Here is a 15919-nt window from a genome sequence, read left to right on the forward strand (position 1 = left end):
AATGAAGATGATACGAGATTACAGCTGCCTTCTATTAAGTTAGACATTAAAGAGCATTCAAAAATACAAAACACTGCCCTCTTCGTAATTATTTTGTTTTGGAAAAGTTATTTTAGTGTATTTGTTCAAAAACATGTTATTTTATGTTAATACATAATTGTTTATTATTGGGTTATTTTTAAATGATTTAAACATTTTAAAGATTTCTCAGTTTTCAATTCTAATATAATAGGTATTGACACACATAACACACACAAACAAAACTTCTTTGGGGTCCTAAACAATTTAGGGACCCCAAAAGATATTGAGTATAAAAGGGCCCCGAGACCAAAAAGTTTAATAGCCACTGAAATAGGGTAGATTCTGCCATCTTTATTTAAAAACCTTGAGTAACAGAGAAGGCTACATTTTCCTTTAATTCCCCACCCAGATTTGGGTGATTAGAAGAGGGAAATTGGTTTAGAGAAAATATTTGGAATTGCCTGCCCTAAGGAGAAGGAAAAGAAAGAGGGAGACGCAAAAGCAGCACATTAGATCTCAGGCCGAGTCAGCAGGGTGAGAAAATGAGGCACCTATTTCTACAGTGAAAGATCTAAGGGGAAGAGTCAGAACAAGGTGCCCACAAAGAACTGACACAGAGTACTTACCAATCATAAATATCCTTCAATATCCACACACACCCTCATATTCATGGATCACAACCAACCTTTATAATTCATTCATAGCAGCCAGGCCCGGCTCAGGCAAATCAGGGGCAGCTTTAGCTCCAGTGTTCGTGCAGAGGGATGCACCAAAAATGTTCTTCTCGGGCCAGGAATGGCTTGAGCAACCTTAATTACATTACTCTGCTCACTCCACATCTTCTTAGTCAATGTCTAGGGAGGCTGATCTATGGCAAGGTCAGAACACGTATGATCACAGAATGAGTATTTAACTTGATTAATAAATATCTCAGAGTCAGTTTATTTATTTTCTGCTGAGAAAGATTCACCCTGAGCTACCACCTGTTGCCAGTCTTCCTCTATTTCGTATGTGGCTCGCCACCACAGCATGGCCACTGATAGGTGAGTGTAGGTCCACACCTGGGAACTGAACCTGGGCCACCAAAGTGGAGGACACTGACCTTAACCACTAGGCCACTGGGTCTGGCCCACACAAGGTCGGTTTAGATTTAAAAAGGTGAAAACACAGGTCTGTGAAGAGTCCTCTAGTATCAAAAACCCAGAAAGTGACAGTCTCATCAAACTTAGGAAGGCCCCTTTGGTTGGTTGAGGCAAAGGACAGTCCCTTGCAATGCATTTAGGCTTCAGTCGGCTGTCCTTTGGAACTGTTCTCACGTGCAAATCAAACCCACCAGACTTTATGCCAGGATTGCAAGGGTTTGCTTTAATCCAACACCAAACACCCAAAGCGTAGCAGAACACCTGGCACGTAGCAGACAAATAATCACTGATTAAATGAAAGAATCAACTGAATGCATGAACAAACCTGCCAGGCGCTCTTCATTTTACTTTCCTTCTAACTGATCAATCAGTGTTGGCTGACTAACAGCCTCCAGCCATTCTTATCCTATACTTATAAAAACTACCGTTCTGTTCTGAAATTATCTTTAAAATTGCTGACATATCATTAATAATTACTATTACCAAGTCTGTTCATTATAAACCATTCTATTCATCGAAAGAACATGTGTTATTTACTAGCAGAACGTGGCTTAGGTTTGTTCTTACAAGTTTAATAATAGGTAATGTTATATTTTGACTCATGGTAGGTCACAGCAACTGACACCAAAGCAAGGAAAAAATGCTGAACATAATTCAATTCCACCAAAACGCCTAATATGAACAAGGTTCCGTGGTGCGAGCCTTGTACATAAAAGCTCAACCTATAATTTCCCAGAAATCCCCAAGCAATGGAAAATTAAACTATTTAAACTATGATTATACTAGAAAAAGCCACAAGTTTTGTGTGACATTTTCTGACAATTTATCTATAAGTTGTTCTTTTTAAAACTATCCATATTAGTTTCAGTTCTGAGAAACAAATGCTAAGATGGGATTAAATGTAGAAAAGATTTACTGGGGAGACATCTGTGAACTACAGAGGGGAGGAGCAGGCAGAGCCTGACCCCTGCGAGGGGAGAGGGAAGGAGAGGAGGACTGGGGAGACATTTGTGAATCCCAGAGGGGAGGAGCAGGCAGAGCCTGACCCCTGTGAGGGGAGAGGGAAGGAGAGGAGGACTGGGGAGACATTTGTGAATCCCAGAGGGGAGGAGCAGGCAGAGCCTGACCCCTGTGAGGGGAGAGGGAAGGAGAGGAGGACTGGGCAGGAAGAGCCTCGGACAGCAGCACAGTCCTAAGAAAACTCCGGGCAGGCTAATGAGGAGTCCTTGAGCCAAGGTCGTCCAGCAGGGGAGTGGGCCATCAGACTCCTTCACAGCCCCGTCATACCCACTCATTGGCTAGGAACAGCCTGGGGAAGTGTGGCCTCGGCAGGAACATGGTGGTGGATCCCACGGGGCAGCAGCTGCCTCTCCGTCAACTCTACTTCCTGCAGATGTGAGTTACGCGTTTCCATTGCTGCCGTATCATCTTTTGTAAGTCTTCAGGGTTTTGATGGACATAAGACCACGTATGTTTTCATTCCACCAACTTTTACCTATATATTTGATAGCTGTCATGAATCACGTTACTATTGACAGAGGTTAAAGATTCTATTATCTTAATACAACACTTCAGTTATTATATATTTTATGTTAGCTTCTGAAATATGTAAGTTCTCCTTATCACATATCATGATGATCAATGTGTAACACAAGCAAAGCTATACAGTACAAAATAACACAATATTTCTGGACTGTTAACTTTCTAAAAATCTTCAATAATTTGGGCTAATTGAAGGCTGACTAAATTATAGAGTATTTCTAAAGGAATGTGGTTATTACTTAGCAGCACACACAGTAACTGCAATTAAAAGAACAAATGTTGACTGAGAGACAACTGGGATCAAGACTGAATGACTAGTCCCAATTACCATACTCTTTTGTGTGTATCTGGGGAAAATACACTTTTTTAAAAAGCTTCTTCTCTTAAATAAGTCTCTGTACAATCTTCTCAAATAATACTGCACCTACAATTCACATCACATAGTATCAGCCCACTGCATTCTTTCTTCTACGGGCTTTGCAAACCCTCTCTAAGTAATTTTAGTGTCCTGGGGGCTGAAGGCTCGGTCTTTGTGACTGAGGCCACAGGACAGCGAAAGATGCCTTGGGGAGCCCAGTAGTTTCCATCCTTCCTTCATTCCACATCTGTCAACTGGACTTGACTTTTTCTGACCCAGTTGTCCGAAGGCCACACGGTAGGAACTTCTGAGTCAATCAAAACTGACTGAGCTGGTCCATTCCATCGCTGCTTTTCTCCTATTTGCCCTCTGTACCTGAATTTCATGTTTCACAAACTAATGTCTATTTCACCTCAGTTCACTCATGCATATAATCACTAACTTTCCAACTAAAGATTTTTAACATTATATTCATATAAGACAATTTCAATTTTAGTATTTCAAATTTCAGTTTCTTAATCTTTTCCCCCAGGAAGCGTGGAGACTTGGATAAATACATTTATGGTTTAAAGCTAGCTACCGCTTACTGAGAAGTATGTGCTATGCACTGCTCCAAGCGGTTCACAGGTATTTACTCATTTAATCGTCTCAACTGCCCTATCCGGTGGAATGAGTATCATCTCCAATTTACACATAAAGATAGTGAAGAACAGAGAAGATAAATAACTTATCCAAGGTCACACAGCTAGTAAGCAGTACAGCCAGGATTTGGATGCAAGTCATCTGGCTCCAAGTTAAGGATTTTCAGATGTTACTGTCGTCTCCTCAAACTATAATGCACCACTCAATCCACATTTAAAAAGCCACTATTACCTAGCACGTGGCAATGCAATCAATAAAAACTTATGTTATTCACATTTGCATTTTATAAGCAACTGATTAAACTGAAATATGAAGGAAAAGTTTGTTCTCATCACTTATATACCTCAATACGTTTAAATTAATGTGCTAATGTATATTTTCCCTTTCCTAATTTATAGCAGCATATTTTCTCCCAAAGCCATCATATATATTTTTAAACACATTATAGAAATTAGATGACTTAAAGGATATACAAAAATAAAGTAATCAGTTAATTCAGATGTGCATATTCAGAAACAGATACTGAAGGTAAAGAATACATGGCTTAAAAATCAATGCAGCGTCCTTTTCGTTCCCAATCTCCATAGCGGGTAGGTTCCGGGCCCCTGGGTCCACCTTTTTCTTTGGTAACAGGATTAACATCATCTGGAAATTCTAAAGAAAGAAGATGTGAACACAGCAGTCAACAGAGGCTGGAAAAGCATCGTGGGCAATTCTGAAGACAGGGGGCAGAGTTATAGTTAGCCAGCTAGACGGCACAAACTAGCCTACCGTGCAGTCTTAACATGAACCGTAGCTGTGGCTCTTTTTCCTGAGTTTGACAAATCACTTTAGGATACAATTCTATATTCAATCTACTTTACTCCTCACATTAGTGACTTAGAATTCTCAGAGCACTCTCAGTCTCCGATTTGGGGAGCGCTTGCAGATGTGCTGCTGGATTAAAATGGAAGGGAAGGGGTGCGGAAAACACAGAATTCAGATCCACAGGGTGTGGAAGGTTTTGAATGATGCTGACTTTGACTCAATGCTTCAGTTTCCTTACCAGTAAAATGCCTTATTGTCCTGAGAACTAAACAGGGTGATACATGTCAAGGGCTGGCACAGTGCCAGGGACACAATTTCAGCTGTGAGTACTGCTCCTTATCATAGGGTTCAGGTTTTAGCAGCTGGTTAGCTGGTACCGCCTCTTATGGACATAAGAGAAGACATTATTGTTAATACTGCGTGCTCACAATAGGAATACCCATAATGAGTCAGGCCCAATTCTGAGCACTTTATACATATTAACTCAACTAACCCTCATAATAATCTTACGGGACAGGATAAAGGGCTTTACCTGTTCCTACTACGAATAAACTAACCCTTACCCTCCTCCTCATTCCGTTTTCTGAAGAACTCCTTGCTCTGACTTCCTCTGGGAGCCTCTCTAAGGGAAGCTATTCTTTCTCCCGTGTCTCTGGGGTTCACCTGGTGTCTTAGTCAGCTCAGGCTACCATAAATGCCATAGACTGGGTTGCTTAAACAACAGAAACTTATGTTCTCACAGTGCTGGAGGTTGGAAGTCTGAGATCAGGTGCCAGCACGGCTGGGTTCTACCAAGGGCTCTCTTCCTGGCTGCAGACGGCCCCTTCTCACTGTGTGCTCACACGGCAGAGAGCGAGCAAGCAAGCTCTCTGGCATCTCTTCCTATAAGGGCACTAATTCCACCCTGGTGGCCCCACCCTCATGACCTCATTTAACCCTACTTACCTCCTGAAGGCCCATCTCCACACACCATTGCACTGAGGCTAAAGCTTCAACATGTGTTTTAGGGGGACACAATTCAGTCCATAGCACCGGGAAGAAAGAGGTCAAGATGTCCCTGTCCCTGCTGCTACTTCCAGCCTCTCATTCTACCATCAAACCTCCACAGCTGCCCTCTTTCGGATTCCATGCCACCAACGTGCCCAATGCTTTCCTCCAGTCTTGTAATAAACTCAGAGTCTTCTACCTTCTTGGATGGATCAATACTTGGTTCACAGTCGCATCTCTCTCCCCCCATCATCCTTAATATCAATATCCACACTGAGGAACCATTGCATATTGGGGCCCCAGGGTCCCCAATCTTCTTGTGTAGTGACCTTGCTCTCCACTTCTGCCAGCCGCTTGGACTTTATCATCTTCTGAATATGCTCCTTTTCCAAATCCCACACTCCAGGCTCTCTTCTTTCTGACCACAGCCTCCTATCTTCCCGTCTCTCTTTATCCTCATGTTTAACCTAATTTTCACTCTCATTATGAGATAGTTTGTTGTAACTTTATTCTCCTCACCACCACCATGGCTCATGCTCTGAGTCCCATTCCAGTCCCAAGGCAATAGTTTTCTAACTCATCTCTGTTTTCCAACTCTCACGGCTTGAGCCTAACCACCACCAAAGGCTGAATTAATCTTTCCACAACAGAATCCCTCCTCCACATTACACTAGGTGAAAGACGCCAGACACAAAACACTACGTGCTGTATGAATCCTTATATATAAAGTCTTAGAAAAGGCAAAACTACAGTGATGGAGAACAGATCAGTGGTAGCCAGGGGGATGGAGGAAGGAGACTAAGTGTAAAGAGGCACAAAGGACCCCGGGGATGGAACTGTTTCATACTTTGTGTTGGTCACACGACTGTAAACCTTTAAAATTCACTCAACTGTTAAAATGGGTGAATTTTATTGTATGCAGATTATACTTTAGTAGAACTGAATCAAACAATCTCAGTCCGACAGCATTCAGCGCTCTCCTCACTGTCCACTGCATGAAGCCCACATGCTACCTTGCACTCAGGCCCCCCCAGATCTGAGCCAAATCCCTCTTCCTGGCCTTATGTTCCACTGGTCCACTATGGACACCTCATGTCGCAGCCAGAGACGCCCATTAGCTGCATATTGCATGTGTCATGTTCCTCAGCCTTGTTGACCGTACCTCTCTTTTTTGAAACATCCCCATCTCTCCTTATCTACTTAGCACAATTTTATTGTTCCTTTAAACCGCAGCTCAAATGTTAACGCTTCTTTCTTTCTCTGATCTTTTTCTGTGTCTCTTTCATGCCAGTTATCACATGAGGTCCCGTTCATAGTCATTTATGTATCTCATTTTCCGTTCTTATTCATCTTTGCATCAAGCAGCATACCTGACTGCAAACAATCTTCCTTTAACACCTTAATAACAAAATCTACTCTCTGCAAAGAGGTGACCTATAAATTTTTCTTAGAACAAAGTATGTACTAGAGGCAGGGAGACAGAACTAGAAGGAAGGAAAAAGGAAGCAGACAGACAGACTTGTTCAGAGACCAACAGAACTAAAGAGCATGAATTTGGGCTTTACTGGTAGAACGGACACAAGGAGAAGAATCTGAGAGATGTTAAGAACGTAGCACCAACAAGACTTGGTTAGTGACTAGATACAGGAGACAAGAAGAGGCAGCCCAGATCTCAGGCCTGGGTGACTGGCAGATGGGGTAGACTGGAAATCCAGAAAGAGGAGGCCTGGGGTGAGCCTGGTGGGAGGGAACAATGGGTAGAGGATGAGTTTAGTTTTAAACGTATTAATTTTGAGACACATTTGAAATATGCAAACAGAGATGTACAGAAGGCAGTTGGCGATAGGAGAAGCTCGAGGAGAGAGGTCTGACTAGACGTACACATGTGTGAACCAGCAACACAGACATGGTATTTAGACCACCTTAAGACGACATGAGCTCTCCCTGGGGGTGCTGTGGGAGCTAAGGACAGAGGTCTGCCAAATACCTACTTTTAGGGGTTGGGCAGAGGCAAAAAGGCTTAAAAAAGAGCCCAAGAAGAAGTGGTTGAAGAAAAAGGATGAGAAACTGGTGAAAATGCAACCTGAACCAAGACAGGAGATTTTGAGAAGCAGTGGTCAGCACTGTCAAAGGTTGTAGACAGTTCAAATAAAATAAGGGTTGAAGAGCATCTGCTGGATTTGGTGATGTTTGCCACACCAGTTTCTAAGAGATGTTATGTTCCGCATAAACTTCAGTGACTCAAAATTAAGGTGAATGCCTAGCATTATGTCAAATAGCTGATTACCCTTTAAAATGTGCTTTCTTTTTTCTTTATTGTGGAAAATATATCTAACATAATATTTATCATTTTAACCATTTCCACGTGTGCAATTCAGTGGCATTAAATATATCCACAATGCTGTGTAACCATCACACTATCTATACCCAAACGCCCATCATCCCCATATAAACTCTGTGCCTGTTAAGCAGAAACCCCTGTGCCCCTCCCCTTCTCCCCTGAAAACCTTCATTCTACCTTCTGTCTTTTGGAATTTGCTCACTCTAGGTACCTAACATAAGTGGAATTATATAATATTTGTCCTTCTGTGTCTGGCTTATTTCACTAAGCATAATGTTTTCAAACTCCATCCATGTTGCAGCATATATCAAAACATCATTCCTTTTTGACTGAATAGTATTCCACTGTATGTATATACAACATTTCGTTTATCCACTCATCCATTGATGGACACCTACGTTGTTTCCACCTTTTGGCTATTGTGAACAAAGCTGCTATGAACACGGGTGTGCAGAAACCTGTTCAAGTCCCTGCCTTCAGTTCTTTTAGATACATTCGAGGAGTGGAATTGCTGGGTCACATGGTAATTCTATGTTTGACTTTCTGAGAAATCGCCAAACTGTTTTTCATAGCAGCTGCATCATTTTACATCTCCACCAGAAATGCACTAGAGTTCCAATTTCTCCACATTGTTGCCAACACTTGCTATTTTTCTAGTTTTTCATAAATTATAACCATCCTAATAGGTTGGCCTAATGGAGTGGCCTCTCATTGTTTTTTTTCCTAAAAGATTTTCCACCAGAACTTCAAACTCAACAGCGACTTTTTTTTTTAAATATGCTTTTTTTTGGTGAGGAAGAGCAGCCCTGACTAACACCTGTTGCCAATCGTCCTCTTTATTTTTTTCCTCCCCAAAGCCCCAGTACATAGTTATATATCTCAGTTGTAGGTTGTTCTAGTTCTTCTACGCAGGATGCCGCCACAGCATGGCCTGATGAGTGGTGTGTAGGTCTGCACCCAGGATCTGAACTGGTGAATCCCAGGACGCTGAAGCAGAGCACACAAACTTAACCACTTGGCCATGGGCCAGGCCCCTCACTGTGGTTTTGACTTGTATTTCCCTAATGTTCAGTGATGCTGAGCATCTTTTCATGTGCTTTTTAGTCATCTGTATCTCTTCTTTGAAGAAATGTCTATTCAAATCCTTTGCCCATTTTTGAACTAGACTGGGTTTTTTCGTTGTTGTTGAGTTATAGGAGTTCTTTATATATTCTGAATATTAATCCTTTGTCAGGTATATGATTTGTGAATATCTTTTTCCATTCTGTAGGTTGTCTTTTCACTTTCTTGCTAATATCCTTTGACGAACAAAAGTTCTTAATTTTAATGATGCCCGATTTACCTATTTTTGCATTTGTTCCCAATGCTTTTGGTGTCACAGCCATGAAATCACTGTTAAATCCAATGTTATGAAGATTTTCCCCAATGTTTTCTTCTAACAGTTTTATAGTTTTACTTCTTAAATTTAGGCTTTGATAAATTTTGAGTTATTTTTTATATGGTATAAGGTAAGGGTCCAACTTCATTCTTCTGCATATGGATCTCCAGCTTTCCTGGCAGCACTTATTGAAAAAACTGTCCCTTCCCCACTGAATGGGCCGGCACCCTTGCTGAAAACCAATTGACCATATATGTGAGAGTTTATTTCTGGGATTGCCACTTTCCTTTTGTGTGATGTCTTAAGGAAATATTTCCCCTCAGATTTTTGAGCTTAGCTCAAACCACTGAAGAAAAATTTACCTTTAGATTATGACAACTTTTTAAAAGTCTCCTTCATCTTGGTTGATTGATCTGGTTATTAGGTTTGGCTTGGTAAAGTGCTATAAACTGAAATATTTAACTGAATGAGCAAATAACAAAAGCCTTTATATTCTACAAAAAGCTCCAGACAGAGGTCCCGTGTCCTCTCCTGACATCTTCTTGCCTGGGATGCTGCATGGACAGGTGAACTCTCACACGAGCGGAAGATCAGACAAGCAGCTAGCCTTGCCAAGGTCTGAGAGGTATGTTGACATTTATGCTAACATGTTATTTTTATTTTTTTAAAGATTTTATTTTTCCTCTTTCTCCCCAAAGTCTCCCAGTACATAGCTGTGCATTTTTAGTTGTGGGTCCTTCTAATTGTGGTACGTGGGACACTGCCTCAGCATGGCTTGATGAGCAGTGCCATGTCCGTACCCAGGATGCGAACAGGTGAAACCTTGGGCCGCCAAAGTGAAGCACGTGAACTCAATCACTCGGCCACAGGGCTGGCCCCTAACATGTTATTTTTTGAATAGATAATACTTGCACATGTTCCACAACTCAAAGGTACAAAAGGGTATAGAATGAAAATAAAGTAGTACTTTAAAAACCAGAGCTTTAAGGTATGAGCCGAATATTTATGTACTGAATAGAAAATAATGTTTAGTTTATCACCCACCTGCCTCAAAAAACCTCTTTATCTCCAAACTTCCTCTTCTCTTTCCCCAACCATGTGGTCACAGTGAGAACAACCACCTTCATGTGTGACTCCCCCCCCCCCCCCCCGCTGGCCACTCTGCATGACTTGGCTGTGGACACCTGATCTGAGTTTGCCCATGAGCTCTCCTCTTAGGGAATTTGGAATTAGGACTAAGAAATTCTAGTCTCAGTCTGGCTGCTCTCATGCACTGAACAGCTGCTAGGAGCAGTTACTCTCTGCCCAGTGGACTGAGAAGGGCGTCTGGAGACAGAAAACAAGGCAGAGCACGACCAGAGAAGAGATCAGGAGGAAGAGCATCCTGGTTTCCATACGGTGTTTGGTCCCAAGGTCCCAGGCTTCTCCAAGTCCTGACAGCATCACTGCCCTGGGGAGCCTCACCTGCACCCTCTATCCTAGTGACAACCTGCCATACCTTCTGCGTAAGTTCGTTCAAGTGGGTTCTGTCATCTGCATCAAAGTATGTCCCAATTCATGTACTTAGTTATATGAATAATGGGGTATAATAAACAAAACAATGAAACACAACCAACCACTGTCAGGGGCTTGGACATCTTTTTTTTTAACTCACACATATTGATGGTCAATACAGTAATTTTATTCATTGTTGAAATTTGCTTTATTACTGTTAATAAAGAATTACAAGCAACACAGGTTTCCTTGCTCTCATTTTTTTCCTCAATAACTACAACACTTTCTTTGATACTCCCAAAATTAAGAAAGGAGCTTTACTATACTCACTTGTCAGTGGTTCTTTCTCTAAATGGGAATCTTCTGGTGCATCAAAACGACCTTCTGGTAACTTGGGCTTCTTAAGGGATTGTTTGACAGGTTCAGCCTTTCCTCCTTGAGAAGAACTCGTTTTCCTCAAAGAATGACACAGAAGGGGTGATCCTAGCAGAGGGGATAGTGGAAAAATAGGAGGTGTTGGTTTATTCTACTTAAAAATTTTAATTGTTTTTAGTTTATACATTCACATCTATCAAAGTTCAAAAAGTACAAAAGGATGTACAGAGAAGATTCTTCCCTCTGCCCCTATCCTCAATGTACACGGTAAGGGAGACTCGAGGAGCAGGCAGAATTAAGGTTACTAATCAGATGACCTTAAACTACAGAGATTTTCTTGGACTATCTGGGTGGGTGCAACGTAATCACAAGGATCCTTGAAAGAGGAAAAGAGAATTGGAAGAGAGAACCAGAGAGATGGCAGTGGGAGACGACCTGACCCACACTGTGGCTTAGCGGATGGAGGGCAGGGGCCACGAGCCAGGAAACGTGGGCAGCCTCTGGAAGCTGGGAAAGGAGGAAACAGATTCTCCCACTGAGCTTCTGGAAGGAACGCGGCCCTGACACCTTGATTTCAGCCTAGTGAGACCCATTTCAGACTTCTGACCTCCAGACTGTACATCGTTTTCAGCCACTAAGTTTGTGGTAATTCGTTACAGCAGCAACAGGAAACGAACACTTACTAGCTGTCTGACCTTGGTCGAGTTACTGACCCCTTCTGCATCCACTTCCCCTCCTCCACACTGAAGATAACAGCACCTATCTCCTGAGATCACTACATAGATTAAACAGGACAATTCATGCAAAGCACTCAGCACAGTGACAGATTTTACCAATTATTATCACTATAGAATCATCTGGAAGCTGTTGATAGCATTACATATCATTAGAACATTCCTTCATGACACGCACTTTATTTCCATTCTAGCCATCACTAGATCATGCTGCTCTCTGCTTTAAAAGTTATACACACATACACAGTAAGGGAAGAAAATAATAAAATAAATAAAAGACATAAAACTGAGAAGATCAACAAAACCAAAAGCTGGTTCTCTCAAAAGACTAAAACTACCGTGAAGTCTTTGATAAAGTTAATATAAAAAAACAAGAGAAAGCAAAATAAATATGAGGAAAAGAGAGTATATAATTATATAGAGAGCAAAAATTAACAAAACACCAAAAAACCAGAAACTTTATGCCTATATATTGAAAGTACACAAAATGAACAATTTTCTAGAAAAATTTAACTTATCAAAACTGTCTTAAGAGAAAACCTGATAAATACTACAATAACTATTACAGAAATTACACCAGTAATTTAACATCTTCCCTCAAAGAAAAGAAGTCTAGATAGTTTTACAGGCAAGTTGTAGCAAACACTCAAGGAATGGGTGATTTGCATCTTCAACAAAATCTAACAAAGAGGAAGAAGGGAGAGAAGACTTGAATTCATTGTATGCGGCTAGAATAACTTTAATTCCAAAACCAGAAAAGGAAATTGCAAGAGAGGAAAATATAGACCAATTTCTAAACAAAACCTTAGCACACCAAATCCAACATTACATTAAAAAATATAATTATCATGATCAGTCTGAATATTTTCTAAGAATGCAAGTGATTCAGCATTAGAAAAATCTATAATTTACCAACTCACCAGGTTAAAGACAAAAAATATGATCACCCCAAGAAGATGAAGAAAAATGAATTCAGTAAATTTCAAGATTTATTCAGTCTTAAACAATAGACTAATACACAAGAAAAAAACTCCCCCAAACCCTTCTACAAATAGCAGGGGACCTCGGTGACCTAATAAGGTGCACATCCACAGCTAATAGGACACCTGATGAAATGGGAACGCGTTCCGTTTAGAATCACCAACGACATAAGTATGCCTGCTGTCACCAATTCTAGTCAGCGCGGCACTGCACAGCTGAGCAAGGACAGAAAAACAAGAGAAAGGAAAGAGACAGAAAATTCGGAAAGGGGGAAACTAGATTTTCATTCTTTGAGGTAATATGAGTGTCCACCTAACAACTCCCTCAAATATGCAAATAAATCAAAGTAATTTAGCTGAGTCACTGGATAAAAAAATCAATCAATAAATCAACTGTGTTTCTATAGCTAGGCAGCAATCAGAAAGTGATAATCAAAAAAAAAAATATCAAGCAGTATCAGTCAAATCCCAACAGGAATTTTTAAGAATTTGACATGAAAATCGGATACCCAAGAACAGCGAAGACGCTAGTGAAAGGCAAGACGGGAGGACTTCCTGCGCTAGATCAAGATTTACTACAAAGGTATGGCTGTTAGGACAGGCGGTCCAGCACAGGCACAGACAGACAGATCCATGGAACCGAAAAGAGAGCCGAAACAGCCCCGCAGACGCGTGTGCAGCCCCGACTCCTGCCGGCTGGCGGTGCACCGGGGGGAGACCGCGGACACCCGGCGGTTGTCACGGGCAGAAAGCGAACCCGGTTTCGTGCCTCGCACCCCATTCCTGGTGGAACAAGGGCTCCAGCGTCCGGAGGAGAAAGCAGGGGAGGCCTCCTCCGAGCAGACCGCAGGCAGCGGCGAGAACAGCAGGACCGAGGCCGGACCGCCGCGCAACGACGCCGCTCTGCGCCTCGAGAGCCGCGCGGCCCCGCGACGCCGACCCTGCCGGGGGCTCTCCTAAGACGCCTGCAGGGCCACGAGCGCAGCCCGCAAACCCAACTCCACCCCGCCGCTCACCCCGCCAGGAGGCTGAGCGCTCACACACACGTAAGGAACGCCAACAAGACAAGCCCACTACAAAGACGAGGAGATTTCACGACAAAGGCCTGCAAATGTTGGGCAGGATGTTTAACTTCTGTATCGAGACAAACGCAGAATCGCAGAGACGCCAGGTCAGCACGCGCCTGCGGGCAGGAGCCACGCTCCCGGGGCTCGTCCCCTCGGCCCCCGCGGCACGCGGCCCGGGGAGCAGGCAGGAGGGCGGCCCCGGACAGCGGCGCGCGCCCCCGCACCTCAGCGCGGCGCCCCCGGGCGGGGCGAGCGGCCGCGGAGGAGCCCAGCGAGGCCTCCCGTGAAGGCCCGACGCTCGCGCGCCCGCGTCTCCGGCCTGCGGAGGGGGCGGCGGGACGAACACAGCAGTCGAAGGCGCCTGCCGGGGACTAGGACAAGGCAGGACGCCGGCGAGCGCCAGGCCGGGCGCGGGCGCGGCGCGGAGGGAAGCGCGGGGACCGCCGGCCCGCGCCGCGGCTTCGGTCGGCAGCGCGCAGTGAGACGCGCCCGGCAAAGCGGCGGCTCGGGGCGGCCTTCGCACCACGCACGCTCCGCAGGAGGACCCCGCCCCTCCCGTCTCCGCCCGGGACGGAGCACTTTCTTCCCGGTGTGAACGCGCCAGTGACCCCACGACCCACTCCCTCGTTTACTGGTGCTGAACTCGCAGCCCCCGCAGACGCCGGAACGTCTGCGCCGAGCCTCAGGCCGGAGTGCGCCGGACAGGAAAGGCCTCGGGACCCTCGGCTCGGTCCCCGCGAGATCCGGCGGCCAGGCGCCTGCCCGAGAGGAGAAACGCGACACACGCGGCTCTCCCGCGGGAGGCGGCGCCTCGGCCTTGGCGACCCCGCCCGCAACCTGGGCCCCGGGGCCAGGCGCCTTACTTGCCGCTCTCCACGCCGCGGCCGGGACGCAGCCGAGTAACCGGGACAACCCAGCTGAGGCCATGGCGCCGACGCACGCGCACTGTGCACAGTCCAGCCCGGAAGGGTATCCCGGGCCCGCGCCACAGCAGGGGCGGGCTTTCCTTGAGGCGGGGCCTCCGTGACGGGGGCGGGGCCTGTGCATGGGCCTGGCCTCTGAGGCGGGGCGGGGCCATGTGTGGGCGGGGCCTGCGCGTGGGTGGGGCCGGCTGTGGGAAAGGAGGAGGGCGCGGCTCTGGCTGGTCCGGGAGAGCGCGCCGCGCTGCCAGGCGCCGCGAGTCCTGGCTGGGTGCGCTCCCCTCAGCGCGGGCCAGGGGGCCGCTCAGGGCGCGCGCAGCGGGGCCCCGCAGAGCCTCTGGCGAGGGTGGGCGTGCTCTTTCCCCGGTTGCCCGTCTCGGAGCATCTCAGTGTCCCCGTGTCGTGTCCGGGTTCCGACTCGGAGCTGAGGACCCGCAGTGGCACTTCTCGGAGAAGAGGGGAGCGCTGCGCTCTGGTGCGGCCGCCCTGAGGGAGCCGCCTCGAGTCCAGCGGCACTGCGGTGCGGGGACACCTGAGGAGATCGGGCGTCATGTCATCCGGGGGCGTTCCTGTCACCGTGGGGGGGTCCTGTCACCTTGAGGGTTCCTGTCATCGGGGGTATCCTGTCACCGTGGGCCTCCTGTCACTTGAGGGTCCTGTCACCGTGGGGGTCCTGTGACTTGAGGGTCCTGTCACCGTGGGGAGGGTCCTGTGACTTGAGGGTCCTGTCACCGTGGGCGGTCCTGTCACTGTGGGGGTTCCTGTCACCGTGGGGGGCGTCCTGTCACTGTGGGGGCTCCTGTCACTGTGGGGGTTCCTGTCACCGTGGGGGGTCCTGTGACTTGAGGGTCCTGTCACCGTGGAGGCTCCTGTCACTGTGGGGGCTCCTGTCACCATGGGGGGTCCTGTCACTTGAGGGTCCTGTCACCGTGGGGGCTCCTGTCACTGTGGGGGGGTCCTGTGACTTGAGGGTCCTGTCACCGTGGGGAGGGTCCTGTGACTTGAGGGTCCTGTCACCGTGGGGAGGGTGCTGTGACTTGAGGGTCCTGTCACCGTGGGGAGGGTGCTGTGACTTGAGGGTCCTGTCACCGTGGGGGGTCCTATCACTTGAGGGTCCTGTCACCGTGGGGG

General features: G+C 45.9%; 1 protein-coding gene across 1 annotated transcript; it reads right to left on the reverse strand.

Annotated features, from left to right (window-relative positions):
- Nucleotides 1-705: 705 nt before the first annotated feature.
- On the reverse strand, nt 706-14795 carry SDHAF4 (succinate dehydrogenase complex assembly factor 4). The gene is made up of 3 exons (XM_070516719.1): nt 14501-14795; nt 11043-11195; nt 706-4359 (listed from the first exon to the last, which is right to left on the reverse strand). Exons 1-3 carry the CDS (start codon nt 14793-14795, stop codon nt 4250-4252), a joined length of 558 nt encoding a protein of 185 aa, XP_070372820.1. The 3' UTR covers nt 706-4249.
- Between the last annotated feature and the right edge of the window lie 1124 nt (nt 14796-15919).

This window comes from Equus asinus, chromosome 8 (assembly GCF_041296235.1).
Source record: "Equus asinus isolate D_3611 breed Donkey chromosome 8, EquAss-T2T_v2, whole genome shotgun sequence".
In the NCBI taxonomy this organism is placed as follows: Eukaryota; Metazoa; Chordata; class Mammalia; order Perissodactyla; family Equidae; genus Equus; species Equus asinus.